The 20,306-nt window shown below is 39.0% G+C and overlaps 1 protein-coding gene across 1 annotated transcript in view; it reads right to left on the bottom strand.

Moving 5' to 3' along the window:
• greb1l (GREB1 like retinoic acid receptor coactivator) overlaps positions 1 to 20,306 on the bottom strand; it is a 244,989-nt gene that overhangs the window by 7,886 nt on the left and 216,797 nt on the right. The window contains exons 28-33 of the mRNA XM_073043512.1: positions 14,823 to 15,027; positions 10,963 to 11,128; positions 9,592 to 9,822; positions 6,704 to 6,845; positions 3,478 to 3,678; positions 1,097 to 1,235 (exon numbers count right to left, since the gene is read on the bottom strand). Coding sequence (XP_072899613.1) covers positions 1,097 to 1,235; positions 3,478 to 3,678; positions 6,704 to 6,845; positions 9,592 to 9,822; positions 10,963 to 11,128; positions 14,823 to 15,027 — 1,084 coding nt within the window. The remainder of the gene's footprint in view (positions 1 to 1,096; positions 1,236 to 3,477; positions 3,679 to 6,703; positions 6,846 to 9,591; positions 9,823 to 10,962; positions 11,129 to 14,822; positions 15,028 to 20,306) is intronic.

Genomic DNA, 20,306 nt, shown 5'->3' with positions numbered 1-20,306 from the left:
ATGGACAGAGTGGATGTGGGAAAGTTGTTTCCCATGGTGGGGGAGTCTAGTACGAGAGGGCATGACTTAAGGATTGAAGGGCGCCCATTCAGAACAGAGATGAAAAGAAATTTTTTTAGCCGGGGGTGGTGAATCTGTGGAATTTGTTGCCACGGGTGGCAGTGGAGGTCAAGTCATTGGGTGTATTTAAGGCAGAGATTGATAGGTATCTGAGCAGCTAGGGCATCAAAGGTTATGGTGATAAGGCAGGGGAGTGGGACTAAATGGGAGAATGGATCAGCTCATGATAAAATGGCGGAGCAGACTCGACGGGCTGAATGGACGACTTCTGCTCCTTTGTCTTATGGTCCGTAGGCACCAGGTTGGGAAATCCTGCTGTAGAGTCACGTTGATTAAATATGCAGTTGTGGCAGTAACAGAAATAAATCAACATGCTCTTTTCTAGCCAGAAGTGATCAGTAAACTGAGAAGTTGCACAATTTTAGCTTGAAAAGGTAGGTTCAATAATCAATAGTAAGACAGACAGAGTCCAGCATAAAGTAGAAGATGGCAGCATATTATCTGGATTTATAGAAGCATGATGGTGCAAAGTCAAATGCCAGCAGACAGCAATAAAAATATTATTACTGCACATTTTTCTGTCAATTCATCATGCATTTATACTTTATGCATGTTTCAATCCATCATATTAGCTATTGTAAATTGCACTGCCGCAGATGATTTTCTTTAATGCCAACCAAAAACGTAGAGATCAATTTTGTTGTGCAAAGTTCATCATGGAATTTCCAAGTGATTACTAAAAGAGAATTTGACTGAGCATTTGTGCGTTCATGAGGTGCTTATCCATAGAGGCACTTTGTGTGCATGCAACTTGGAGGAAACAATGTGGAGGAAACAATGTGGAGCTTAAGCAGGAGGGCAGGTCTTAATTGAAGAAATTGGAGTCCTAATCTGTTCTCTTGTTGGTGAGTAATCCATGGAGGACAATCTGGAATTTTTATCAGGGAAATCATCAAATTGAGGCAAATAAAACTAAATATCAATTCCGTAGCCATCAAGAGTAAGTACCACATAAAGAGAATTTGTGTTCCATTACCTTTAAGAAACATGAATTTCTTGAGAAAGTCAGCAACAACAAATGAGTCACAGAGGTAGAGTAGAAGTCCACTGAACAACACCTCCTCAGATTTTATATTAACTGAATGAGGTCGCGAACTTATGTAACAAACAGAAATCTGAGAATGATAAAGCAAAGCAATGTTCAATACATACAACTTGGAAAAAAAAAGTCAAATATGGTGGATTCCAGTTAATTAGGCAGCCACTTACTTGGAACAACTCTTAAAGAACGGCTGATTGAGAAAATAGCCAGGATTCCCTTCGCTTATTAGGAGCACTATGCCACTTAATTGGCACAGGAAATTGATGCCAAATGCTTTCTAACTGGTGTCAGTCATGTGCTCTTATCTATCTGTTAGACTCCACACCATGCTTAGAACGGTTTTTAAATAACATCAGTTGTGTGTGTTTGTATTCAAGAACAGAGATTTTTGTCATTGTTAGTTGCCACGAAATAAGACAATTCAGAACTGTTTTGCTCTCTGCGGTTTCAAGCATTCAGGCTTGGAGATGCCAGAAATGGCTGGGAGTGAAAATGAAGGTATCAACAGTGAATATTACAATGAAAATGAAGATTTAGAGGATGTAATTGTCAAAAGCTTTGTACCAGGGCTGACCACTAGGTTCCTGCACTGATTTTGTTCAATTACAGTCAGAGACACGGCAGTGCATATTGGATAAATTTCTCCATTGTTAACTATTAGGAACTAATAGAGTTTTATAGTACTATACTAGTATTGGTAGTGTTCTAATTTGTTCCATATTTCACATAATTTGTTATTCTGTTAAACAGTAATTTGCCTTTTTTATTAAAAGATACCTTTTTAACTATCTCCACTTTGGCTAACTGGGGCAAAATATACTGCTCCTGATGTGTCCCAATTAAGCGGAATCCATTGTACAGTCGGCCCTCCTTATCCGTGGGGGATTGGTCCCAGGACCCCCCATGGATACCAAAATTCGTGGATGCTCAAGTCCCTTATTTAACATGTATCAGTGCAGTGGTCTTTAGGACCCAGCGGAACCCTGGACTTTATTTAACATGTCTCCATGCTGTGGACATTAGGACCTGGTAGTGCAGCTCTGAATCCGCAGTGTTTCTGTTCACGAAAATAATCACGATCGTGATTGAAAATAAGGTGGAAGTAATAAAGTGATTGGAAAGAGGTGAAACGCTATCGGTAATTGGAAAAGCGTTAGGCTACAGTCGGTCAACAATTGGAACAATTTTAATGGAGAATGTGAAAAGCCCTGTCCTGATGAAAGCTACAATTATTACTAAGCAACGCAGTGGTTAAATTATTGAAATACGTATGTTTCTTAAGTGTTTTATATGCATAGAAAGGTAAAATATGTACTATATACTAAGAAAAACGTTTGACTAACTGACGCTAAATAATACCATATGTACCTGTTCCAACCTCAAATCTAACTTAAAGGTGGACTCAGGAACTGAACTCATTCATAAACTGGGGACTGCCTGTACTCTTAAGTCATTTCTAGATTACTTATAATACCTAATACAATGTAAATGCTATGTAAATAGTTGTTATACTGTATTGTTTAGGGAATAATGACAAGAAAAAATAGTCTGTATATGCTCAAGCAATGAGTGCTGGAGAGAGAACTTCCGGGTTTTCCCGATCAGCACATACGGAATCCGCGGGTAAGGAGGACCAACTGTATCTCTCTCCTTGCTTCTTACCCAGGGCCATTGAGTTACCTTTCCACTACACTTTTCAGCTTAATATTTTCATAATAATAAACCTGCCATCAAAATGAATTGAGATACAGACATTTATAAATACTAAAATATTTATAATTAAATATTATGATTAGAAGCTGACCTTCAATTTTGAGGTTATGTTCAACTCGACCACATATTAATATAAAAGTGCATTAAAAAGCAGCTATGTTAAGAGACTAAATAAAAGGCACCATGAAGGATGAAACTTGCATTACATTAAATAATTTGATTTCATGCAGATGCCAATCAATTGTTGCTTGGTAATTGTTTCTCATGCATGTCCAATGGCTTCTGTGCTTACATATACCATACACAAAGAACCTGAATTGAAGATCCAGAAATAAACCTTGGCTTTAATCTGCATAATATGGGTTTGATCATATTCTTCCATGTAGCTCATAAAAGTGCTGTGGTATCTGGAGAATTTGAAGTCCAATTTATTGTTTTGTTAGGTCATTCGGAATGTACTACTAATGCTGATTCTCTCCTGTCAAGACCAATTTGTGAAGTAATATCCTTAATAAATGTTAATTATACACCAGATTAAACCCAGATCAATGTGTAGATAACATTCTAGTTCATTGCAGAAATCGATTTAAACAACAGCTCACCTCAGGACCCAGGTTCATGTAACAGTCAATGGACAACACTGGATTCTTACTGTTGTTTATAGCTTTAGGAAACAGCTTGTAACTTGTGTGTTGTAGGAATTTCTCCAGGAGAAAATGGGCAGGAGCAGCCAATATTGTGCTTTCACTGTCTGGAGCACAGACATACTGTGAGGCTGAAATCATATTGAGGCTTTCGCTCACCTACGGGTAAAGAAAAAGCTGTCAATCAACAGGTCAAGTGAAGAAATAGGCTACGTAAGGATTCACTGATCATTCTGCATTCCCCTAACAAACTAACCCTCTAAATATTAAATTAGTAAAACAAGACTGAGAAACTCTGACTTAACACGAATATACAGGGAAAATGCAGCAGGTCAAGAAACATTGCAAGAGAAAGAAACAAAACTAGCATTTGAACCCAATGACTCTACATCTGATGTCGCTGCCTTGAAGCTTTAACTCTGCTGCTCTCCGTAGATGCTGCCTGAGCTCTTGAGTATTGCTGGTACTCTTTATTTCAATTTGAAAACCTTGTGGTATCCCTCTAGACACACTCAGTTGTTGTCGTTGCAGCGTGTTTTCGAGATGAAATTCCTGCTGCTGATTTCAGTACTGCTGAACATCATGCCCATTCTGCAAACTATATGTCCACCAGGACTGATGCCAGATCATTAGTAGATCAAGAGAAAGCCAGTATTGGTTGTGTATTCCCCATATTGCCAAAGACATTTAAACTATGGAGCCCATGCTTGCTCATAGAACAATCCCATTCCCTCACTAATATTTTACTTTGTCCCCACTTTTCTGTTATTAACTCTCCCTAGTTTCTATCACTTACCTATACACTGTGGGAAATGCACAGTGGCCAATTAACCTACCAACCTTTCGGATGTGGGAGGAGACCAGTACAACCTAAGGAAACCCATGGCTGCACATTAAGAATGTGGACGCTCCACACAGACTGCACTGGAGGTCAATATTGAAACCTGATCACCGAGCTGTGAGGGAGGATTACTCTACTGCCTATAGTTCTGATCATGGTCTGGGCCAAATAATGACAAGAAAATAGATCTGGTGACACAGGAGAACTACTGATTGAAGGTGAGCAATTCAGGATCTAAGATGACCAAGGGTTGTGGGATGTGGGTGCAAGGTTTGGCACCTTGGTACATAGTGAAAGGAAATATGAAAATGACCTTGCTGAAGTCCCAGTCCAGCTAGTGCAGTGATAAAGACATAGATATCCTTTGAGTGTTCAACAACCCAACAGCGGCCACGCCCAGGACAACCTGGTCTAACTTTAGCCACAGTACTCCGAAAGGACCATTGCCTGGGAGTGATGATACATATTTACTGCTGAGATCACAAGATGTGTAACCATGACTCATGCGTGAAAGTACCTTGTTGAATTTCAGGAGTGGAAGAAGGAAACCTGGAAATGATCATTATTGTACTTTATGCTAAGCACATTGCCAATTGTGTAATAGCTGAAAAAGCCAAAGCTAATTGCAGCAAATGATCATTCTAATTAAGCAAGCTGAGGTATCAGAAACATAGCTGACATTTAAAATTCCTATCAGCCAACATAGTGCAGCCTTATATTACAAAACAAGTATCTTAAGTGCTATTTACATACTAGTTGAAAGAATGGTCAAAGTAATTAACAAATTGCTAAGTGCTAAAGCATACACTGCCATTCCAATCCATATTTACATCTAACCAAAAAAACCTTAACTTGTTTTAATAAATAATTCCTGCAATCATGAGGCTCCCCTTATTTTCAATTCAAATTTCTATTAATACATGTGTATTGCTTTATGCTTTTCCGGTTTTCAACATGTCCAATCTTTCTTCTCAATCATGAGTATGTTGGTTCTCTAAAAATGAGGGGGCAGGAAATGGTTTCGGAAGAAACAGGCACAAAAACTGTCTCCCTATGCACGTCTCCCTCGCAGTGCTCCTGCAATGCCTCTGTCACAGTCTGGGAACGCAGCTTGTCTGAGACCAAATGAAGCTCACCCACTACAGTAGTTCAGGAATTAATACCGACCAAGGCACTGGAGCTTACTACTCTTCTCCTGTTTGACATTCAGCAGACAGGACCCTGGTTTAGTGTCTCATCTGAAAGCTGCCATTCTCCCTCAATGCAGAACTACATTGCCAGTCTGGATTTATAAATGTCTTACATAATATAGAGTGTCGCAACTTACCCAGATGTTCTGAAAACTTTCAGCTAGTTTTTACATACTTTCCATAATTCAAACCTCATCTGAAACCTGAATTAATGATAGAATTTACAGAGAATGGGCCAGAACTTTCTGTCAAAACCAGCTTCAGAATGTGGTTTATTATCACTGACTCATATGATGTGAAATTTGTTGTTTTGCTGCAGTAGTTCAGTGTAAAGACATACAATTACTATAAATTACACAATAACTAAATAATGCAAAAACTGGAATAATGAAGTAGTACTGTTCAAGGACCATTAAAAAATATGATGGCAGAGGGGAAGAAGCTTTTGCCAAATCATTTAAGTGTGGATCGTCAGGCTTCTGCACCTCTTCCTCGATGGTAGTAATGAAACCAGGGCATGTCCCAGATGGTGACAATAACATCTGCTGCTATTAGTATGCAGACTGTATAATATATTCAACTTGTGGACATCTAGCTAAATCCAGATACCCAAGTGTTCCTACCCAAATTACTCTATTAGTAGTTCATGAAAAGTGGATCTCACTGTCTGCTTCAGTGAGAAGTTGCAGTATTTGGAAGTCTACATATACTTTTAGTGGGTGATAAATTTTAATTACTGTTGTAAATGAATAAACAATCAACGTTTCAGGCCAAGACCCTACATCAGGACCCTTCATCTAGTGTTGATGTAGAGTCTCCGACCGAAACGTTGACTGTTTTTTCATTTCCTTAGATGCTGCCTGACCTGCTGAGTTCCTCTAGTATTTTGTGTGTGTTGCTCTGGATTTCCAGCACCAGCAGGATTCTCTTGTGTTTATTAATTGCTGTTGCTCAGCCACTCTAGCACTGACAATAAACTGTTAGGTGGAGTCTCATTCAATCTGCTTTTTAATACAAAAAATATATTGAATTTATTTTTTAATTTTTCCTTTTACATGAAGGCTACATCTTGTAGCCTCTCAGATAGGTTCAATATTAAATATTCCTTAGAATTAAGACTATGTTAATATGATTATCTCAGAATATTCCTTACCATGACCTTAGGCTTTATAACAAAATCTTTGTGTCCTCCAACCTGAATGCATTTCTTCATGAGACTGAAGTGATTGAACCGACAAAGGAGTAAGCCACTACTATTTGTCCGTAGATTGAAGTCAATGTCTTCACAGGTATATCTGTTGGAACAAGGCAGTTTTAATTCCTTATACTTTTTATTCACAGTTGAAGTTTTGCAAAGAGATATAAACTTATGCATAGAGTTCTTTGTAAATAATGTTTCTCTAATAAGTTAAAGGACTTCATTACTTGGATGAACTGATTGCACTGTTGTTTGTTTTAAATTTTTCTTCCTGGCTACAACTTTCTGATACCCAAGGCCAGAATAAAAAGACAACATCATCTGGACATGAGACAGTTGTTTTATGGTACATAACAGGCCCCACATTCCCCAAAATATCAAACTTTTTTAAAAATAAAGCAAATCTCTTCATCCCTTCACCACATGGAGGTGAGCAATGCCAAAGTTATAGTACAAAAATCGAGATTTCAGAAATCATTGCAACTTGGCTGCGGATGGATTACACTGACATGGTGATGCCTCCCCTCTCTATGTGCAGCTACAACAGCCTCCGCAACCAGCACATCATTCTCCGCAACTTCTGCCATCTTCAACAGGACCCTACCACTAAACACACCTTTACCTCCCTGCCACTCTCTGATTTCCACAGGGTCACTCAGGGAAAAATTAAAGGCTACACCTGCCCATTCACCTCCTCCCTCACCTCATTCAGGGCCCCAGTCCTTCCAGGTGAGGTAACACTTCAGCTGCAAATCGGTTGGGGTTATCTACTGTATCCGATGCTTCCAATGCAGTCTCCTCTACTTTGGTGAGACCTGATGTAACTGGAGACTGCATTGTCATGCATCTTCACTCCATCTGCAAAAAGCAAGATTTTCCGGTGGCCAACCATTTTAACTGCAATTCCCATTCCCATTCTGACATGCCGGTCCATGGCCTCCTCTACTGTCATGGATGAGGTTCTTCTCAGTTTGGAGGAACAACACCTCATATTCCGTCTGAGTAGCCTCCAACCTGATGTCATTAACATCGATTTCTCTAACTTAAAGTAATTTTCCCCCCTCCCCTTTCCCTCTTCTTCCATTCCCCACATCTTCTCTTTTTCCCACCTCCCTATCACCTCTCCTGGGTGCCCTGCCTCCTTCCCTTTCTCCTTTCTAATTAGAACCCTCCTTCTCCAGCCCATTACCTTTTGCACTGAAATGACAACTGTTAATATATTTCCATAGGAACCTGCTGAGTTCCTTTGAATTTTCAGTGCTACTCTGAATTTCCAGCATCTGCTGAATCTCTTGTGTCAATGAGACAATCACCGTTTTATTAAGTGAATTACATAATCTCTGGAAGATCAGTGAACAAACAAACCATATCTAAACAGCTGGAGTCTTAAAAGCAGAAATAAATTTTGCTGATATATCATACTTTAAATTAAAAAAAAGCTTTAGAACTAGATGAAAAATCTCAGTGTCACTGGCACAATACTGAAAAACAAGAGGGTAAGGACAGTCTTCAGGAATGTCTAATCTAGAAGGTTGCATGCATACTATAATTTATTAGAAATATGGCGTAAATGTGAAGAAAAACTAAGCTATTGAACTGACACTTAAAATAATAAACTAAAAATATACTTTGCTATTTGCAACGTTACCAGAAAAACAAAACTAACTTTATCTCATTGTACAATGTAAAAGCAAAGCTTGAATTAAATATAGAATATTTTGCTGATGTGTGGACTAAATTAGAGCTGTGATGAAGAAAGGTATTTAGGTATCTTTTTTATACAAATCACAAAAAACCATGTGCATTCATACGATAAAAATGTTAAAATGCAATCAGAATATAATTCTGTATCTCAAGAATTCTTACCAGTCATGATCAGCTGCAGTTGGACTGCAACTGCATCCAGTTTTGAGTATCAGTCAGCAAAATTATATTGGCAAGTTCCCAGTACGTTATCAATGTTTAATGGATTGATTATAGAACAGGAAGTATGACGTTGAGTGTATTCAGAAATCTACAACAAGGCATCATCTTTTCAAACCTGACTCCCAACAGTTCAGGATTGCAAAGTGAATGACAATCTGAAACTCATCCATATTAGTCCTTTGCAGGCTGGGAGTTTCTGCAAAGTATTGAAACTTTCACACTAAGAGTGGCAAATTCCATGAAGGCTATCAAGGATAGATTTCAAGAATGGGTAATGGGAGTTGAAGTGATAGATCTAAAAATGTAGAATTAAGAAATTCTTTTGAAAATTATTGATACCAAATGCATTAAAATGTATTGATTTTTTTAAACAGTTTTAATATAGCAAATGCAAAAGAGATAACAAAAGCTATTTAAAATTCTGTGACATGTATCTGAGATAATAACTGCTTCTTTCTTCAGATAACCTTGCTGATTTTTGATCACTTCAAGCAATTTCCATTTTTTTCCAAAACTAGAGCAAAGTACATGGAACTTTTTTTTACATTGCTTCCAAATAGTCAGATAGCTGTCGTTACCCCATGCACTAGTGAATTAAGACAATGAATAATAGAATTATTGCCTAGAACTTTAGGTTTCAAGTTGAATTCCCAGTCTCTCCTCAGCTGTCTAGCAAGCTGCCAGTTTCAGTACTTTGCAGATGAAATCAAAAATGTACTTACCCATCCTCACAGTGCCAAGGACAGAACAGTTTGCTGGCCACCGCAGCCCTATTCCCATCCTCCGTTCCTTCTTTAAATCAAAGTGTGAATAAAACCTAATGAATGGACCCCTGGTTCCCTATGCCTTGGCCTTTTCAAGTATGGATTAAGAGTTTCAAATGTTTTTTTCCCCTTTGCTCATTGTGCAAAGCTTACCTGTTTAGATCATATTGTACGTTCTGTGTCAGATCAACATTGAGGAATATAAAACCATGTATGTGGCAGCGAGAGAATGGAGTCTGCAGTTTTCCAGCAGTCAGTTTGCTGTTCCACTTTTGAATCCCACAGAGTGCATAATGAGTCATCTTTGGTGTGGCTTCAATATGTTGCATTAAGAACTTCAAGGAAACATTCTTTGTGGAAACCGCAGGTTCTTTACTTTCACTGCTTAAAAGAAATGTCAGTTTAATTATTTTTCGCATGTATTTTCCTAACACCAGAACAATTTTTGCACAGAAATCATCCAAGTTTTATCTCTGTACTGTCCCATGAATTCTCAACAGTATAAAGTGTCTGTTTCATTTGTCTGTGTAAAAATAAAAGTAATTCATTGACTAATTGTACTTAAACTTCCTTTTAGATATTAAAGGGGAAGCAAGAGGCAGAATATATATTTGCAAATCTTTTAGTCTTCTGTTAATATTATGAGTTTATAGTAATTTCTTTGGTCTGTACATTACAGGAAAATGCATTGTTGTTTAACACACTGATCATTCATTACCAAGTCCTGGAATCAATTCCACCCAAACCATAAGGATCAAAGTCTCTCTACTAAGCTGTCACAATGGCAATAAATTTAAGGGTCTGGAAAATCATAATCAAACTCCTAATGAATACAAGGCAACAGCACAAAACCACGAGTCCAGTATTATATGAACTTGACATTGTTGCCAGTGTTGGTGTTGGAGAAGGGAACAGTTTCACTGATGTACTAAAAAGATGGGATATAAAGTAGGATTGGATGCAAATTACTGATCCGGTTCTAATCTACTTGCATCAGTCCTCAGTCTTGTATTGTGCAGATACTCAATTCAAAATCACCGTGTTAGAAGGAAGTATCCTAACTGATTTCGCAGGCATGATTTTATAACAAAGTAACTACCATCCGTGAATAACACTGTGCAAAGGCCATAGTGTTGATTCGATCGAGGCTATCAATCCAAGTCATTTCAGAAAATTTTCCTCATGATACTGATGATGTATCATTTATTTTCAATCTTACAATCAATAATTTTTATTTTGTGATTGCTAATCTGGGTAATGTCAAACAGAGAGATAAACATCTTCCAGTTAGAGAATAACTAGCCATGAGAGTAAGTCTTTTAGTTCAACAAAGGAGAACAAAGGCATTGATCAGTTAAACGAATGCAGAATGGAAGAATAGCCAGCAACAGAAAAACAAAATGGAACTTCTAAGGTACCACGTAACTGTTGACTTGGGGGACACTTGCAAAGCTTGAGATCAATCATAGCCTCTCAAAAAGCTGTCTGCAGACATGCAAACAGTGCCACATTCACCTCTCTCACCTGGTCAATTCCTGCACATTATGAAGATTCCAAAGGACACAAGAGTCATCCATGACCAGAATAAATGGCCACACACACTGCCGCTTGACCCCTATCTCTTCCTGGCGATTTCTTTCCAATTCCAAATTGTGGTATGAAAGCTCTTTGATTAGAAAGTGCGCAGCACCTGAAGGGGGTCACACACATATCATTACTCAATACATAATGCCATTTTCCTCCACAATTCCAGAGGGAAAAAATAAATATAATTTTAAGTGGAAAGTCAATTTTTAAATCATTTAATTACACTCATGTCAATCCAAAGTCACAGCATGTAATTGTTATTAATTATACTTGTTAAATTTTCTTTATTTCCTAACACATTATCATACATATAGAGTAACTGTTAATCAAATGGTCATGTAGAGAAGGATGTCAGAGGCCATGGAAACAGTCATCTTCTTCATGATTGAAAATGACTTACTTCCACTCCAATTATGCATTGATGGGACAGGTGATAGCTGACGGGCATTCATTTTACTGCTTATGCAGGGCTTCTATAGCCTTCATTTTTTCAATAACATCCTGAATATTCCTTCCCTGCTTTGAATAGTTAGAGGTGCAGATTCCCAGTAACTTTTGAGGATGTTGCATTTTTTAAAGGAGTCTTTGAGCACACCTTTCCCCCCTGCCTGCTTGGTAATCTCTCCAGCAAATGTAGAACGTCACTGCTCGAAATAAGTTGTCAGTTTCAGAAGACCAATGCTGGGCATATGAACAACATGGCCTACCCAATATAGCCAATCAAATGTAACCATGGCTTCAGTGCTCTAAATGTTGGCCTGACATTACTTTGTTTATTCCTCCAGCAAAAAACATGAACTGATATTCCAAAACTGCCCAAGGTTGATAATTTCAGACTAGATCTGGAATAAATTACTTGGAAGAATTAAGTGACACTCAAGTGCTTTACACTGAAATTGTTATTAACAAATTCCTCTATTACCAGAACATTCATTTGTTATTGGGTGTAATTTTTCAGGTTTCACTGAAGAATGTGAAGGAATGTTTACATTAATTTTCTCCTCTTACTTTACTATTTGACCTTCAATCATTCCTATCCAACTGTGGGCCAAGTGAACTGACTTGCCCACTGAGAGACAACTAGTGAGGCTCAGCAAGGCCACTGTGGGGATTAGGCCCCAGCCAATCTATCATAGAGCTTTGATCGGCATTGGAAGATACGAAAACAAAAGAACGGACTTTTGCCAGAGTCTGAGAAGCTTTTGTAACACAATTCATAAACACCAGCTATTAATTTGATTTTCTCACAAGGGGAAACTACTTCTCCACATCCAATCTGTCAGAGGCCTGTTTGTCTTATCAAGACCTTTCTCACTTCTCTAATCTGCAGTGAACGCAAGCCTAGGTCATTCAACATTGCGTCATAAAACAACCACTCCACACCCATTCAAGGTACAGGCCCACAATCCCTTAGCCGAAATTCTGAAATCCAAAAAGCTCCGAAAATCAAATTTTTTTTTGCCAACAGCTGACGTCACTCAGGTATGACATGGCAGCACTAGCAGAGGTCGCCAGACTTCAGTTGTGGCTCAGCGCTCATACTGGTTACACACACATTTGCTATTTGCTGATATTTTGTGTTCACTGTTGACTTTGTGTTTAATTTCACTGTGAAAATGGCAAAAAGAGGTGCAGATACCCCTATGGGTAACAATGAGAAAAAGAGAAGGAAGCATCTATCATTATCAATAATGCAGAAAGTGGAGTTATTACAGAAGCTTGATCGTGGTGTGTCTGTGTGGCGTCTTACTGAAGAATATAGTATCGGAACTGCCACTGTATATGATTTAAAGAAACAGAAAGACAAGTTACTGAAGTTTTACAGTGAAAATGATGTTCTACATTTATCCCAGTAAGTCACTTACCATGCGTTTGATTCGGTTCATTTGAAGCTGTATATTTTTATGTTTTATTGAATGTTTTTGTTGGAAATAAAAAAAATTTCTTGTCATTATTCTCTAAACAATACAGTATAACAACTATTTACATAGCATTTACATTGTATTAGGTATTATAAGTAATCTAAAGATGATTTAAAGTATACGGGAGGATGTGCATAGGTCCAAAGCTTCGCTGGGTCCTGAAGTCCACCCACAGTGAGACAGGTTAAATAAGGGACTTGAGCATATGTGTTCTTTTGGTATCTGTGTGGGGGGGGGGTGGGGGGGGGGGTGGGGGGGGGGGTCCCTGAACCAGTAAACAGGGATTCTGAAATCCGAAAAATTCTGAATTCCGAAATGCAACTGGCCCCAAGGATTTCGGATAAGGGATTGTGGACCTGTATTTATTCAATAAACCTTTCCTGAACTGCTTCCAACACAATAACATGCTTCCTTAAATAAAGAGTCCAATACTGTATATAGTAACAAATAATCTGCTGGAGGAATCAGTGGGTTGAACAGCATCTGTGGCGGGGTGAGGAAGGAATTGTCAATGACTCAGGAACTCCTTTCCTTCCACAGATGTTGCTTGACCCACTGAGTTCCTCCAACAGATTTGTTGTTGTTCAAGATTCTAAATGTATAATGGCTGACTATCTCACTTTTATCATGATGAGAAACACTTTCAATTGGGCCTTTGTGTTGCCTTTTCTAACACTGGATCATGTCAAAGCGCATTGGGTACAAGAAAAACAAGGAGCAATTTCATTTACAAGGTGAACAAATCCTTTCTTGTGGTACAATGTGGGTAAACATATCTATTGTTTTGTTTTGTACTCAAAGCACATTTTCGAATTAACAATCATGAATTGAATCAATATGCACAAGTTCAGAAAGTATTAACCTAAAATGAGAACAGGAAACGCACTAAAGCAGATACAATTGAAAACAACAATGAAATTCGACAGGAATAAATTGAGGATTGCTACCTGTACCATGTGCTAGTTACACTAGAAGTAGGAAGATTGTACAGTTTAATACATGGCTAAGGAGTTGGTGTAGGAGGGAGGGCATAAAATTTTTGGATCACTGAGCTCTCTTCCAGGGAAGGTGGGACCTGGACAGAAGGGACAGGTCGCACCTGAACTAGGCTAATATCCTAGCAGGAAGGTTTATTAATGCTGCATGGTGGGATTTAAACTAGAGTTACAGGGGGATGGGAACCAGAGTGCCAGAACAGTTAGTGGAGACGCTGTGGAGGCAGATGTGGTAAGTTAGGAATCAAAGGATTGAGCATGGTGTGACTAGTGTCTTGAGCTGCCTACATTTCAATTCAATAAGTATCACAGGAAAGGTGGATAATAGAGCTGAAGGTGGACAAAAACTAAAAGGGTGGATGCAGGACTGAAGGTGTTGTATTTGAATATGCACAGTATACAGAATAAGGGAGATAGACTTGCAGCATAGTTGCAGATTGGCAGGTATGATGTTGAAAGCATTAGTGAATCATGGCTGAAAGATTATAGCTGGGAGCTTAATGTCAAAGGATACACATTGTATCAAAAGGATAGGCAAGAATGCAGAGGAGGCAGAGTTGCTCTGTTGGTAAAAATAATATCAAGTCATCAGAAAGAGGTGACCTAGCGTCAGAAGGTGTTGAATCATTGTGGATAGAGCTAAGGAACTGCAAGGGTAAAAAGACCCTGATGGGAGTTGTTTACAGACCTCCCCCAAACAGTCCTAAGGATGTGTGGCCTACAAATTACAGTGGGAGATAGTAAATGCATGCCAAAAGGGCAATGTTACAGTATCATGCGGGACTTCAATATGCAGGTAGATGGGGAAAATCCGTCATCAATTATTAATCATTTAAACACAATAATCAAAGGTTATTAGCATATAGCAGTGTTTACTTACCAACCCCTGCACCATTGAATGTGCCTGGTAATACCAACATAATGTGGTTGGGCCAATATTTTCGATAAAATGGCATTTCAAACTCTTTAATCACAAGGATATGAAGGTGATTTGCACCCTCCATGGCATGGTAGAGGTTCAGAAGACCATGCTCATGCCGCCCAGTAGTAGGTGTAAAGATAGGACTCTTCACTAATTTTGAATTCTGCCAAAACAATTTAAGGAAATGTTGTTAAGTAAGCCTGTTCTAGATTATAGAAAATAAGGAGGAGCTTGTGTCGCATGTAAAAATTTCAACAATATTCATGGTTTGTCAAGTGTACTTATGAAATCAATTTATAGACAAGAATGGCTGGTTTTCCAATGAATAATCCAGATATGCTATAAACGTGAAGTTAACAAATTTAACGTCACATGCCCGTGATAATAAACCTGATTCTGACTACCTGCATATAGGCAGAGATTAAAGAGCACAGCACCAGAGTAAAGAGATGGTCACAGGAGGTAGAGGAGCTGCTACAGGTCCACTATGAGACAGCAGACTGGAGCATGTACAAGAACTTAGCAACAGACCTGAATGAATATGCCCTGCTGTCATTAAGATACACGTGGATGAGTGTATCCCCACAAAATCATTCAGAGTCCTACCCAACCAGAAGTCCTCGAAGAACCTAGAGTTTGAAATCTTTTGAGAGCAAGATTGGTAGTGTTCAAGACTAGCAGTCCAGGTAAGTATGAAAGGTCCAGCATTGACCTCTGAAAGACCATCTCACATGCTAAGTAGCAATTCCACACTAAACCTGAATAACAGCAGGATGTTCAACAACTGAGGCAGGGCTTGAATACCATCATGTCCTACAAAGCAAAGCCAAGCAACATAAATGACAACGAGGTTTCACTCCCAGGTGAGCTCAATGCTTTCATTCATCACTGCATCATGGCCTGGTATGGAAACACCAATGTCCTTGAATGGAAAATCCTACAAAATGTAGTGGATTTAGCCCAGTCATTCATGGTAAAGTCCTCCCCACCACTGAGCACATCTACACGAAGCACTGTCACAGGAAAGCTGCATCCATCAAGGACCTCTACCACCCAGGCCATCCTTTCTTCTCACTGATGCCATTAGGAAGAAGCAACAGGAGCCTCACCATGAGGTTCAGGAACAGTTATTACCCTTCAACTATCAGGCTGTTTGAACTTGGAACAAGGTTTCACTCCCAGATAAGCTTCATGTCTTTTATGTTCACTTTGACAAAGAACATGGAGGCACCTTCACAAACTTTCATAGCCCCTCCCAACTCCCAAAAAGACTCAGTCTGAGTCCAGCATGAGATCCTTCAGGAGAATGAATCCATGGAAAGCATCTGGCCCAGGCAGCGTACCTGGCTGAGTATGAAGACCTGTGCTATTCATAGGCCAGAGTGTTTACAAACATCTTCAACCTCCTGCTTCAGCAGTCTGAGGTACCCATCTGGATTGAGCAGGCTTCATTCATATCAGTGCTCAAGAACATGGTAACCTGCCTCAATGACCATCATCCCATAACACTTACATCCACTGTGATGAATTGATTCAAGAGGTTAGTCATGAAGCACATTGACTCCTGCCTGATGAGAGACCTGGATTCACTCCAATTTGCCTACTGTCACAATGGGTCAACAGCAGATGCCATTTCATTGACCATTCACTCAGCTCTGGAACACCTGGACAATGAAGGTGTTTACAGCTCAGCATTCATTACTATCATCCACTCAAATCTCATCACTAAGCCTCAAGCCTTAGGCCTCGGTACCTCCTTGTGCAACTGTATCCTTGATTTTTCCACTAGTACACCCCAGTTAATATGGATTAACAGCATCTCCTCCACACTCACCATCAGCAGACGTAACCACAAGTCTGAGTGCTTTGGCTCCTTGTTTCCTCACTTTATATGTTTGACTGTGTGCCTAAGTACAGCTCCAATGTCATATTTAAGCTTGCTGATGACACCATTATTGGCTCTTCACTCAACCTTGGAACACTAGACAGCAAAGATGTATACATCAGGATGCTCTTTATCAACTACAGTTCAGCATTCAATACTATCATCCTCTCAAAACTAATCAATAAGCTTCAAGACCTTGGCCTCAATACCTCCTTGTGCAACTGAATCCTCAATTTCTTCACTTGCAGACCCCAGTCAGTTCAGATTTGCAACAAGATCTTCTCCACAAACTCTGTCAACACAGGTGCATCACAAGTCTGTGTGCTTAGCCCCCTGGTCTACTTGCTTTACACTTAAAACTGTGTTGCTAAGCACAGCTCCAATGCCATATTTAAGTTAGCTGACAAAACCACTGACATTGGCCAAATCATACAGGAGGGAGATTGAAAATCTGGCTCAGGGCAGACACAATGACAACCTCTCATTCAATGTCAGCAAGACCAAGGAAGTAACTTCAGGGGAGGAAGCCAGAGGTCCATGAATCAGTCCTCATTGAGGTGGAGAGGGTTGGTAACTTTAAATTTCTTGGTGTGATAGCTTCACACCAGCATGTAAGTGCTATTATGAAGAAAGCATGGCAGTGTCTCTGCCAAGTTTGTGAAGATTCGGCATGACATCTAAAACTTTGACCAACTTCTACAGATGTGTAGTGAAGAGTATATTGACTGACTGCATCATGGCCTGGTATAGAAACAACAATGCCTTTGAACAGAAAAGCCTACAAAAAGCAGTGGATGTGGCCCAGTCCATCAAGGGTAAAGCTCTCCCCACTACTGAGCACACCTACACAGAGCAGAGTCACAGTATAGCAGCATCCATCAGCAAGAACCCCAATGACCCAGGCCATGCTCTCTATTTACTGTTGCCATTAAGAAGGTGATACAGGAGCATCAGAACCCACACCATCAGGTTCAGGAACAGTTATTTACCCCCTCAACCATCAAGCTCTTGAACCAATGGGGATAATTTCACTCAACTTTACTCAGGCCATCACTGAACCATTCTCATAACCTATTGACTCAGATTTAAGTGCTCTTCACTCTCTTGTTCTCCATATTTATTGCTTATTTATTTATTATTTCTTTTTTTTGTATTTGCACACACCACAACTTTGAACTGATTCTACAACCTACAGACTCACTTTCAAGGACTCCTGTACAACTCATATTCTCAGTTTTTTTTATATTTGCACAGTTTGTCTTCTTTTGCACATTGTTTGTCAATCTTTATGCATGGCTTTTTGTAGATTCTATTGTATTTCATTATTTTCCTGTAAATGCCTGCAAGAAAATGAATCTGAAGGTAGTATATGGTTAACATATACATAATTTGATAATAAATTTACTGTATTTTGAACTTTGAATTTTTCAGGAAAGTAGAAAGGAGCCACAGAAGATGGGTAACATTTGCATTTGGGAAAAACGGTGAAATAGTTTTTCTGAGGTACTTCCAAGCTTTAACAGTAGGACCTACCTACTATGTTTTACTCTCAGTGACTAGTTACAATGTACTAATAGAATGACTGGCAGTGTTAGATCATTACCATCTAGGGAGAGGACAAGCAGGAGAGAGGTATCAGAATGCTTAAATGCTGGGGAGAGGAGGTGGGTATGATCAGAAAGTTTAAAGTGAGCTTGGTTATGAAAGAGGTAGCAATAATAGCAGGATTATTTACAAACCATCGGCTGTAATAGGGTAATGCTGAGGATCGGAAAGGTTGATGGTTGGGATCTGGAAAATTAGGAAAAGTAGGGCTTTGCATTTCAAAGAAGAGGTCAATAGCCAAATGATGGGGTGGTTAGACAGGAGTAACTGGTTGGCATGATGGGTCTGAGGAAATTTTATTTCTCCTCCTGGCCACATATTGTCCTGTACTACTGTTTGCTCACTGGATACAGCAACCTGTGGCTGTCATGACCAGAAATCGCAACAGCTTAAGAAGTTAAGCCTAAAGTAAAGGGAACCGCTTATTAATTCTGCATCAGAATTACAATTATGAGCCTGTCTCATGTGTTGTGGGACTAGGTGTGGTTAAGGTATTTAAAAATCTCGCATTCTTCACACGCCAGTCTCCTTGTACTTCAACATAATTTTGTAAGAAATCTGAGAATAATGGATGCAGCTTAAAAGCTGATGAGGTAACGATACAAAAATGAAAATAAACTATCTTTATGTTTGATTGTTATACAAATAACACCCAGATAGATTGTATGGGATTGATTTTAAAATTCCTCCTCTTCTACCAAGCCAGCAGAAACAGTGGTCCTTTCCTGCCCTCCTCTAACAAATATAGAAAGAGATGGTTGTCTGCCTGGATAGACTGAAGGTCACTTTGTGTTCGGAAATAATGGCCTGGTAATGACATTACTGCAGCCATTAAACTCAAGAGCCACACAACCAATTCTACAGTGGTTCTCCATCCCAGTGCCTGTACCTCAATGGGAGCTCACACTCTCTAAAGCACTAACAATGGCAGGAATTGTTTTGTTGACACCCAACAACCACAGGCATCCAGCAAAGTTTCTGTTCTTAATGTTACCTGCTAATCTGATGTTGGTTTCACCTGTTTTGGTGTGAATCTGATGTACATCAACTTATTAAGGCCCGGAGAAAATAACGGCATCATCCTGAGCTCCTTGAGGTTTCTCTCACAAATTAAATGAATCAAGTGTATTAAGATGTCAAATTAAACAGAAGCAAATGGGAACATAACAGATTTCACAAGACCAGATTTAATATACTGTATATTCAGTCTAATTTTAAGAATATTAAATCATGGTATAAATATTATTAATGTCCCTGGACCTTGCAGTTTAATGAGAATTACAACAGGAACATTTTTAATTAGCATCAATATTGTTCCACCATATCTACATTGTGAATATCCCGTCTCCAGAGAATATATCCAGTCCATGTTAATCCAGGCCGAACTACCTCACATCCACAAGGCCAATATACAGTAGATTATAAATAAAACTGCAATAGTGATCACTCCTTCCAAATCAATGCAAATTTTATCTGAAACCTCTCATCCTAATCTCACCAGCGACGTTTATACCTCTGTCTAAATTCCTACGCAGATCTGACCACAACAAAATGGAATTGAACTGGATGTTTAAAATATTAAAGGATATGGAGTGAAGGACAAAGCAAGCAGCCTTCTATTGAGGGAAATGAGAAACCAACATGCTGTAGGGGGTATAAAAGAACTCTGGAGGACATGTTCATTAATTTACTGCTCTGAGGCTGATTAGGAAATAATGTCAAAGAAAATCCTAACCCATAAAAGATCCAACCTTAGTGAAAATGGTTTGTTTCCCTACACTACAACAGTAATTATATTTCAAAACAATTATTTTGTTGAAAACCATTTTGAGACATCTTGTAGTCATGAAAGCATGGTAGATCTTTTCTTTACAACCGAAATATATATACTTTTAAATTTCAATTAAAATGATATTGGCACTGAAATAGGCATCCAAGGAGTTTCTAATTTT

This window comes from Hemitrygon akajei, chromosome 1 (genome assembly GCF_048418815.1).
Source record: "Hemitrygon akajei chromosome 1, sHemAka1.3, whole genome shotgun sequence".
Lineage (NCBI taxonomy): Eukaryota > Metazoa > Chordata > Chondrichthyes > Myliobatiformes > Dasyatidae > Hemitrygon > Hemitrygon akajei.
Note: the sequence above shows the minus strand (reverse complement) of the source record. Positions and strands in the feature narration are given on the sequence as shown.